The sequence below is a fragment of the Babylonia areolata genome, chromosome 21, assembly GCF_041734735.1.
Source record: "Babylonia areolata isolate BAREFJ2019XMU chromosome 21, ASM4173473v1, whole genome shotgun sequence".
In the NCBI taxonomy this organism is placed as follows: Eukaryota; Metazoa; Mollusca; class Gastropoda; order Neogastropoda; family Buccinidae; genus Babylonia; species Babylonia areolata.
This window is the reverse complement of record NC_134896.1, coordinates 42,454,033-42,464,716: the sequence shown is the minus strand read 5'-3', so window position 1 is coordinate 42,464,716 and position 10,684 is coordinate 42,454,033. Positions and strand designations below refer to the sequence as shown.

The following is a 10,684-nucleotide window of genomic DNA, read 5'->3' as shown; positions in this document are numbered from 1 at the left end:
CTGCACACAGTTCTTTGGTCTGTGGACTTCGTTTTTCACATGTTTCATTACATACTGTGTGAAACAGGCACTGCTTGTTGTCCAAACATAAAAAACAACAAACTATAACATGGATTATTTAAAAACCCCAAAGCATGAACGAACTAGTCTCCCACCATGTCTGTTCCTGTCATTCTCACCATCCTTCCTTTCAGCCAAGTTAAACCAAGCAGCAAAAAATGGAGTGCTGTGAAAGAGTTTGGAAAATGACTGGAGTATGAAAACAAACTAACAGACAAAAAAGGAAGGGCAGACAACTTCAATGATCTCCAGAAGTCATTCATCTTCTGCTGGGTCCTTTGCAAAGGAGGAGATGTAACTGTTGATAATGACCAAAGTAAAACAACACATGTTCCATTGGTTAATCTACTTATATAGTCTCTTCTCACAAACTGGTGAAATTACATTCAAAACAGATTGAAAAAAAAAAGGAAAAAAAAGAAAAAAAGAAAAAAAAGAAAGAAAAAAAGTGGAAACTTCATCAAAATGAGTTATACAGACAACAATAACCTAAACTAGACTAAAAAACAACAACCCACCAACAACATTAACCCTTTGAGCCCTGACCACCGCTTTACCGGTGGTAGAGAAAAATGACACAATGCCTAGCCACTGGTTGAGCAGTGCGTAAACACTTGAAGCGTGCAGTCTCAACCTGGCCCGTCAGGACAGAAATCAGGGACAAAACATGCGAGAAAACAACTGTACACAACGCAGCAAGTAATTGATATGCTTGATGATTTATCGGAAGTAGAGTATGACAATGACTACTCTGATAGTGAGGTGGAATTTGAATCGGATGATTTTGCTACAGATAGTGATGCTGAAAATGAATCTGAGCATGCAGAATCAGTTGATCAAAGGAGGCGTGTCAGGTTGAGACTCTGCACGCTTCATGGTAGAAATCGATCTTTTTTATCCAAAGCACATGCACAAAACACAGTGAAAAGGTGCGGCCATGTTGGTACTACATTCACTGACATCAGAATATTACGGTTTTTGTGATTGGCTCTTCAATATAAGTCAACCAATAGCAAAACACGACACAAGTGTTTCACGCACCGATCAACCGGTGGCTAGGCATTATGTCATTTTTCTCTACCACCGGTAAAGCGGTGGTCAGGGCTCAAAGGGTTAAGACAGCAGAGAAATGAAAGAGGAAATGAAACAACAGATACTAAGGAATATAGCTGCAGTAGGAAAGAATCAGAACTCATATATAATATACAAAACATTCTGTTGCCACCAGAGCCTGGCGTGACCCAAAAGTGTTCACACATGCACATTCTCATCTGCCTCGCTGAATCTCACCATCTGCTTCGCTCTCACCATCTGCCTAGCTAACTCTTGCCACCTGCCTAGCTAACTCTCAACATCTGCCTAGCTAACTCAACTATCACCATCTGACTAGCTAACTCTCACCATCTGCTTCGCTCTCACCATCTGCCTAGCTAACTCTCACCATCTGCCTAGCTAACTCTCTCTAACTCTCACCATCTGCCTAGCTAACTCTCACCATCTGCCTAACTAACTCTCGCCACCTGCCCAGCTAACTCTAACTCACCATCTGCCTAGCTAACTCTCTCTAACTCTCACCATCTGCCTAGCTAACTCTCTCTAACTCTCACCATCTGCCTAGCTAACTATCGCCACCTGCCTCGCTAACTCTCACCATCTGCCTAGTTTCAGTTTCAGTAGCTCAAGGAGGCGTCACTGCGTTCGGACAAAACCATATACGCTACACCACATCTGCCAAGCAGATGCCTGACCAGCAGCGTAACCCAACGCGCTTAGTCAGGCCTTGAGAACACACACACACACACACACACACACACAAAAAAAAACAAAAAACAAAAACAAAAACAAAAACATCTGCCTAGCTAACTCTCACCATCTGCCTAGCTAACTCTCACCATCTGCCTAGCTAACTCTCTCCATCTGCCTAGCTAACTCTCACCATCTGCCTTGCAGCTTGTGCATCACACCCAGCAGAAACATCACACACACAACAGACCCATGACAAAATCATCCAGTCACTCTTATCATATATATTGACTCTGCAAGAAGTTAGTTCTTGTCTTTTCCTTTGTTTAGCAGTAACAGGGAACACCCCTTTTTGAGTGTATATTTCTTACAATAAAGCCACTTTACAAACAGACACAAGCATTTCTCCATGATGTGAAGGCAAAATCAGAGTACTGGTATATGGAGAAAAAGCTCTTGGTGAGCCAGCTGCTGATCAGTTTTCCATCAAATATCACTTTCTCTGTGCCTTTCTAAACACCTGACATTGAAAGTTACTATATTTCAAAGTTCTGGTTAAGTAAAATAACAATTTTAACTGTTGAAAGTACACGTCCACCCCCTCCCTCTCCAGTTTTGAAAATACAAGAAGTCATACAAATATTTAGAAATGCTATACTCCTTTTGAAACACGAGCGTCACATAATAATAAAATATGGTAATATTTTATGATAAAGGGATTCAGGCAAAACTATTTCATGATAGATTTTGTAATTATCTTTTTGGCAACACACACACATCATTAATGATAATATACCCCCGGAAACAACCATAGATAATAAGTACTTTAATGAGCTTCAATGTCTGTTATAAATAACTTTCTGTTATAAATAGTTGGCCAGCAGATTTTAACAATAGTCATACACAGATCAAGACAAATGCACAAATATAAGTATGGCCCTAAACATTTTTGTCATCTTCCTGTTTTCATAAGCAGTCAGACATTTCTACTTACAACAGTACTTATAAAAGACAGATGTATGCTAATGTTCATTTGGATTTTTGAATAGAAGATTGCTCATTAGCAGAGTCAATTTTGCAAAACGTTTTACTTTCTTCCATAAGAACTTTGACTTCAAACACACACACAGAATATTGGAAGTGCACAACCAAATGACCAAACTTGCTTTGGTTGGATCTAATTTTCATGCAAGACAAAACACAGGTATCAATAAGATCAGTTAAGATTCAGGCTGATAGTAAGGTGAAGATCTCAAGTGCACTTGAAACTCTGTGAAGCATAACAGCTGAATATACTTATCTATCATTCTCTCTCATCACTCGTAGGCAAACTGTTCCTCATGATTCTCATCATACGTCAAAGATATTGAATCAATTTCCAAACTGAAAGGTCCTTCATTGTCATCCCCTAGGGTGATTCCCAGGTGACTGACTTGATCCAGCTGAATTGGAGCTTGCTTGTCCTGTATTCTTCCCTTACTTGTGGCATAGAATTTGGAAAATGGAACCTGAAAAAAAGAAGACATTACTTATGAAAGTGATCAGTAAAAACAGAAACAACAAAACTATAATAACAACCAGCAGCAACCACATTCAAGTGCATGTGCACACATGTGCATTAGGATGCCTTCTTAGGACATGAAGTCATAGATATAATGAAAAATAATTCTGTATAAATGATGAGTTTTCAGAATCATGCTATCCCCTCTTAATTAATCAAATGACAACGAATATGAAGAATATATATATATATATATATATATATATATATATATATATATATATATATATATATATATATATAAAAGAAGACAAGAGAAGTCAGAAAGCAATATAAAATAAAATGAAAACCAGCAGTGATTTCAAATGGAGGGTACATACGATGGTACCAGCATCTCTAGAACACCAAAACACAGACCTGTGCTTGAAAGGAGAAAGAACTTGCTGAGCAACACACACACACAGACACACACACACACATACACAGACACACACAATCAAACAAAAATATAGAAAAAACAAAACCAGAAAAACAACAAAACAAAACAAACAAACAACAAAAACAACAAAACAAAACAAAGATATTACAGATAAAATTAAAAGTCTTTCTTATTTCAATTTCATTTTATTATAAATTCATGGATGGGAAATCGTGAAACAGTCTGCATGGCAATGCTTAATGTTTTACAAAAGTTAAACAAACTAAAAAAAAAAAAAAAAAAAAAAAATTAACAATTTACTTGCTTACTTGTCATCATTCTCTTAAACAAAATAACAGTACAGAATAATCTAATATCAACCCCACTTACATTACAACATGAAGCAGTCAACACAGAAAAGAGATGTAACTGTGCTCAGTGAAAATATTTGTGTATGACTGAAATTCCAACACTCTGTGTGGAGCATGTAACCATAGTCTTACCATTTTGTGAGGAATGTCTCACAAATGTTATTTAAACATCAAGAGGCAATGCCTCACAATTCAAGACAGATGCACAGACCACAGCACAAAAAGTAAGACTATTATGTAGCTTCACGAAAATGCCACTGATATCCACATCCAGAATCACCTTCACTTGGAGGTGTGTGATGGTCTCTAGGAGGACAATGTACTTTACATCATGGCAGTGAAAAGGAATTGTAGAGAAGGAAGTGAAGGAGCATAAAAAGACAGAGACATTCTCTAAATCCAGTTCTGATTTTGATATCCAAAAACATTCATATAAAAGAAACATGGAATCAATGTACATAATAATTTTCTGATATGTTCAATCTTTCCCCAAGTTTACACTTTTTATGAAAGAGTAGGTAAACATGTAGAACAGAAAAAAACTTTACACACACAGAGAAAAAAAAAGAGAGCAAAAAACTAAAAGAACCAATCAACCAATGAAATAAACAAACAAAACATGGAAATAAAATCATACAAGAATTTGGTCAAATGAGTGTGACTGACAGGATTCTCTCAACTTTTGCCCCTTTACCTTTGCTGTCTGCCAATATGGCCCCCCCTGAGTGAAGAGAGCATAGTGGTACTGATCGTGCCAGTAAACGTCAAAGTGTCGCTTCATGCTGATGACCAGCATATATGTGCGTCCATCTCCTCGAATCTTCAGCAGCAAATGAGTGAATGATGACCAGTCGTGTACATCCTCTGGCTTGAAGGACAGATTTTGAAACACACATGTGTATGAGATAATTAAATCAATCTATAAATGAAAGAAAGAAAGAATGAATATATAAATAAATACAATAATTATGATAAAATTATGATAAAGAAATTCTTTCCATGGTACCTCCTCCCAAAACAAAACAAAACAAAATAACAAAAAACAACAAAAAACAAACAAAAACAACAACAGTGGAAATGCTGGATTATGATTTCTCACTTGACATATTTTCAACATTACTGAAAGATTATGCACTTATATCTCTGATAATACTTAATCTGAGTAACTTTTACTTGCACTGAACAAAGTTTTTTTTTTTTTTTTTTTGTTTTTTTTTTAATTTGATAAAAGTACTACATTTTGTACTGCTGCTTTTGCTCTACAGTGATTGAAAAGAACTATTAGCTATAGACTGAATATTTCAGTATTCAAAAACACTGAACATTTTAGTATTCAAAACATTAAATGCTGAAATGCTGAAAAATTAAATTAATTCACAAAAACATCAGGTACAAGTTTTCCTTTAAAAAATGCTATGATATGCCCTGACCATAGTTCTCTGTGTTTATTTTTTTTGGTGGTGGGTGGGGAGGGGGGCTGCTTCTTTTGTTTTCTTTTTTTTTTCCATACAGTAAAAAAAAAAAAAAAATCCTCTCTATCACTGCATCTGAAACATCATTATAAATTAAAAATACATCAATAGGAACACTGTAATCTATCTGATGCATGTGAAAACACCTAACAATCTTGTGAAATGTATTTTGAGAGAATACAACCTCCATGCAAGGGGAAAAAAATTGCACACACAATTAACACTCCACCACCTAACACCTACACACCCACACCACAACATACATGTACACACATGCACACACACATGCGTAAACACACATACACACTGTCACTCACACACATGCTAAAACACACACAAAATCACCTCCCCGGTCCCCACTCAAACCCTCCCCTCCCACCCAGAAAAAAAAAAAAAAAAAAAAAAAAAAATCACACCCCATGCAGAATCTGACACTTACATATTTGGTTGGTGAGCGTATGCTGCAGTAACCAGCACGTTTGGTGACTCCATCCTTGGGCACCTGTCTGGACAGATGTCCATAGAAAAGACCAGTTCTGTTTTGGGAGAAGACAAAGTTTGCCTGACTGAAGCCCTGTTTGTTATCACTGTCAGCAGTCACCTTCCATGCGTCAACCTTCTCCCGACCATGGAAATTCCACACACACTTACAGTCTTCATGCTGCCCAGCACTGAGGATGCTCGGTTCCCCTCCAAATTTCTGCTTCTTTTCCTGGACCCACATCTCCATTTCTGGGTCCAATGTTTTCTGGCCATCACTAACATGCTTGAGTTTTGGTTTGATTCTCTTAAAGTTGTACCCTGATTTTCTGTCCTTTTCCCAAACACTCATGCAAACCAATGGCTGTCTTGAGATCTCTGTCTGATGACAGAGTACAAACTTAGCTGATGTGTGACTGTGTGAAGGATACAGGGAAAGCAGTTTGCTGTTTGTTTGTCGAAGAAGCTGCTGAGCCATAGTGAACTATATAATGTACTCCACGTTCACTGAGTGCTGTATGGAAGCTGTCTCAAACTGAAAAAGATATAAATTATTTAATATATGAAAATGTATATATATATACATACATATAGGGGGTGAACAAAGAGAAAGAGAGAGAGAGAGGATCAGTTTAAGCATCAAATGTGTGTGTGTGTGTGTGTGTGTGTGTGTGTGTGTGTGTGTTTCATGGAAAGGAACAGATAGCAATCACAGAAATGAATATATGCGGGCACACATACACAATAATAATTAACATTTATATAGCGCTGTCATTCACATGCTTGCATAACTCTAAACTGGGGAAACTGGCAGAGGAGGGAGGCTATCTTGGAAAGAGGTAGGTTTTAAGGCCAGACTTGAGTGTGGAGACCTTTTGAAGCGAATGAGGAATTTCACTCCAAATGCAAGGTCCTGAGACAGAGGAAGAATGGCAGCATATGTATGAATAGGCTACTGAATAACACAGCTTCAACAAATGGACAAGCTGCGCCATTTCACAATTGAGCAAAAAGTATGAAGGGCTTCTACATCAACAGCTGTCAATGACTTTGTGATAGCCTAAGCTGTGCTGTTAGGTAGTGTTCTCAAAAACAGAACAACAGATAATGATAAAACTTTGCTTCCATTGACTTGTTCAGACTGCTTGCTTGCTTCTTTTGTTGTTAATGTGAATAATGGGTATCTTCTACTTCTGAAAAAACCAAAAAAAACCCCAAGCATAATAGAAATAGACAGAACATAATTTCTGTAGGCTTGTCTGGGTTGTTTGAGTCTAACTTATATGTGTGTCTGTGTGACTGTATACATCCATTTATATGCATGCTTAATGCCTGCACCACCCACTCCTCCCAACAACACCAAAACAATATAATCTTTAGATCTACATACAACTATAGTCAATCATCTTGTCGACATAACTTCAACATGAACTTTTAGTTGAAACAACAATAAATTGAAAAAAAAAGAAAAAAAAAGAAAAAAAAAAGGCTGAGACACAGACGTAAAACATTGTGATTATCACTTGACTGTTAAACAAGTTATGTTCATATTACGAGTTTAAGTTAATGGATTGGCAAATGATGACAGAAAAAAGGTTGTAGGAAGAAGTAACTGACAACTTTGACAATATAATGAATATGAACAAGTATGTATGAAAACTATAGTAAAATATATTATACTTATAAAAAAAAAAAATCTTTCAAAAGGTTTAGTCAGTCAATTGCTGGCACCTCTAATTACTGATAAAAATGGTTTACATTAATGTTTGATGGACACACTGAGACAGACACACAGGTTAAATAGACTCACCATGTTTACACACATGTATGGGCTTTAGACATCATGAAGTTCTCTCGAGGAAGAATAAAAATCCAAATCCTCTATCAAAGTATATATACAAAAATATAATACATGATCAATGATGATGAATACATACCAGTTTTCATGTAAATGAATGAACGAATGAATATGTGCGTATGTGCGTGCGTGCGTGTGTGTGTGAGAGTGAGCTTGCATGTGCGCGCATGTGTAACTCCGTGTTTCGCTGGTCAACTCTGAGCGAAAGCAGTGATGAAACATAAAATTACCGAAAATCTTCTTTCCCTTCTCTACCGCCTTCATCATAGTGAACGTAGAGGGTTACGTCCTACTTTAACATTCTTAGTAAATATATGAATTAGAGCACAATGTTTACCTATACAACGTATGTCTAGTTCACACTGATCCTCAGATCATTGCTTTGGTGGGATCAGTGAGATGTTCTGTTTTTCTGTGTCAGTTGGTGTGAAAATCATGAGTAGCTTCCCTTACAATGGAACCGGAAAGTCAAAGGTCAACGGGACATCAAAATTCTGAAGGAGAGATCCACTTTTACACAAAAAATTAAATAGGGAGTAGGTATGCGTAACTGCGAACGATCCAGTCGAAGCGACCAGTTCAACTTGTGTACTGTTCCCACGGACGTATGTAAGTCCGAGACTGTTCCCATACCAACCCCATGATGCATACACTCAAGGCATCAATTGATGATTTGCAAGAGAGACGACAAGAGCTCCGTCTCTTTCCAAAAACGAGTGGTTGAGGGGTCGGTTCATCAAAGAACAAGAAAGAAACAGACGCCGCATCCAGCCTAGACGCTTTGCTGACTTCGTCTCCAGCAATATTGTGGAGAGGTCAGCCAGAAAGTTTCAGTTTCAGTTTCAGTAGCTCAAGGAGGCGTCACTGCGTTCGGACAAATCCATATACGCTACACCACAGCTGCCAAGCAGATGTCTGGCCAGCAGCGTAACCCAACGCGCTTAGTCAGGCCTTGAGAAAAAAAAAAAAAAGGTGAATAAATAATAGATACGCTTACATAAATAAATAAATAAATAATAATTATGATATAAAAAGGTAGTAGTAATGGTAATAATAATAAACTGATAATAATAATAATAAATAAATACATAAATAAGACAACAATGATGATAAATAAGCAAATAAATGTAAAACATGAAGACACACATTCACCCATACACCCACACATGCATAACAGATAAGCTTATGCACCAAACATGCAGTTTCACAGTTATGAAAGCACAGTCAAATACATATAAACGTACATGAGCTCCAACACACACACACACACACACACACACACACACATTACCCTGCACCTCCTCTACCCCCCTCCTCCACACACTCATTTCTGGTCGATGTATCGCAGTTTCCACGGCACACACACACACACACACACACACACACACACACGCACGCACACACACACACACACACACGCACACACACACACACACACACGCCCATATCTCCCACCCCCAACCCCACACACATATATACAAAGATATATATATATATATATATAATATACGTTCCAATATCCTGTTGCTCCCACAGTGTAGGCATGCATACACTCACATACCTCATCCTCTACCCCACCTCCCCCCCGCACCCCCACCTCACACCCACACCTGCACAGAACTCTCCTGACACTTGTGTACACTTACACTCTCACGCATGCACAAACGCACTCAAAAACACAGACCCACACAAACACACACATACACACACGCACAGAGGCTGCCACTGATTGGCCGCAAGAGGGATGGGAAAAGATCTCTGATGCCAAGAACATGGCGTCTAGTGTGTTGCTCAGTCTATTGTATTTGGAAAAGCCCACAGAGACTCTGTTCCGTTTTGAAGAAATTTGCGCAATGTTGGTTTGGAAATTATGCCAATATTTGTTTGATTTGCAAAGCATCGTGCTCTACCTTTCATGTTAGACTTACGGCCGCTCCCTCTCTCTGCTTTTATTTCTTTGAGGCGATCGATGGTGTGATGGCCTTGTACCTGTTCTTTTTGATATTCTTTGACTTTTCTGAGGATTTCCGATTTTCCTAGATGTAGGCCGCTCGTTGGTGTTGCGTTACCAGCAAGTCTGTCAGCTCGCTCATTTCCCTTAACTCCTGCATGTCCCAGCCAGAAAGAACAACAGAACACTAGAAGCTCCAGACATTCAAATATTCGATACTATAACTAAACAATTCATTAAGAAAGTACAAATATATTACAATTGATGTTTAGATAAGCAATTTTGCAAATTCAATAAACTATTTATAGGGATTAGCTAATAAAAACCAACCTTGGAGATTAATATTTTTAGGCACATATTTGTTTCCCATTTCCCCTCGTTTTGAATAAAAGCCCATGGTTGATTAAATGTTATGTAAAAAAAGATCCATCACAGTTCACCCACCCTTCATTCTGAGGTTGTAAATCATGGCAATATTCACACTCTTCAAATAGCAATGTATTTCAGAGAGAAAAAGAGGGGGGCATCAAATGGCCCAGAGGATATAAACTGCATGACATGTGCCAAACAATACCTCGGGTACAATGTAACCTAGGCTAGTTTATATGGGGGCATATGGAGTGATGTCCTAGAGATAACGCGTCCGCTTAGGAAGTGAGAATCTTAGTGCGCTGGTTCGAATCACGGCTCAGCCGCCAACATTTTCTCCCCATGCACTAGACCTTGAGTGGTGGTCTGGATGCTAGTCATTCAGATGAGACAATAAACCGAGGTCCCGTGAGCAGCATGCACTTAGCGCACGTAAAATTCTGTAGAAAAATCCACTTCGA

General features: G+C 38.2%; 1 protein-coding gene across 3 annotated transcripts; it reads right to left on the bottom strand.

The window, feature by feature from the left end:
- Window positions 1-1,914: 1,914 nt before the first annotated feature.
- On the bottom strand, window positions 1,915-8,338 carry LOC143296119 (complex I intermediate-associated protein 30, mitochondrial-like). 3 transcript variants are annotated; one of them, XM_076607899.1, is made up of 4 exons: window positions 8,241-8,338; window positions 6,005-6,580; window positions 4,788-4,961; window positions 1,915-3,311 (listed from the first exon to the last, which is right to left on the bottom strand). In XM_076607899.1, exons 2-4 carry the CDS (start codon window positions 6,521-6,523, stop codon window positions 3,120-3,122), a joined length of 885 nt encoding a protein of 294 aa, XP_076464014.1. In that variant the 5' UTR covers window positions 6,524-6,580; window positions 8,241-8,338; the 3' UTR covers window positions 1,915-3,119. The 3 variants fall into 3 exon arrangements, with proteins under 3 accessions (XP_076464014.1, XP_076464015.1, XP_076464016.1); XM_076607900.1 differs by having other exon boundaries at window positions 8,134-8,264; XM_076607901.1 differs by lacking the exon at window positions 8,241-8,338 and adding an exon at window positions 7,856-7,984.
- Between the last annotated feature and the right edge of the window lie 2,346 nt (window positions 8,339-10,684).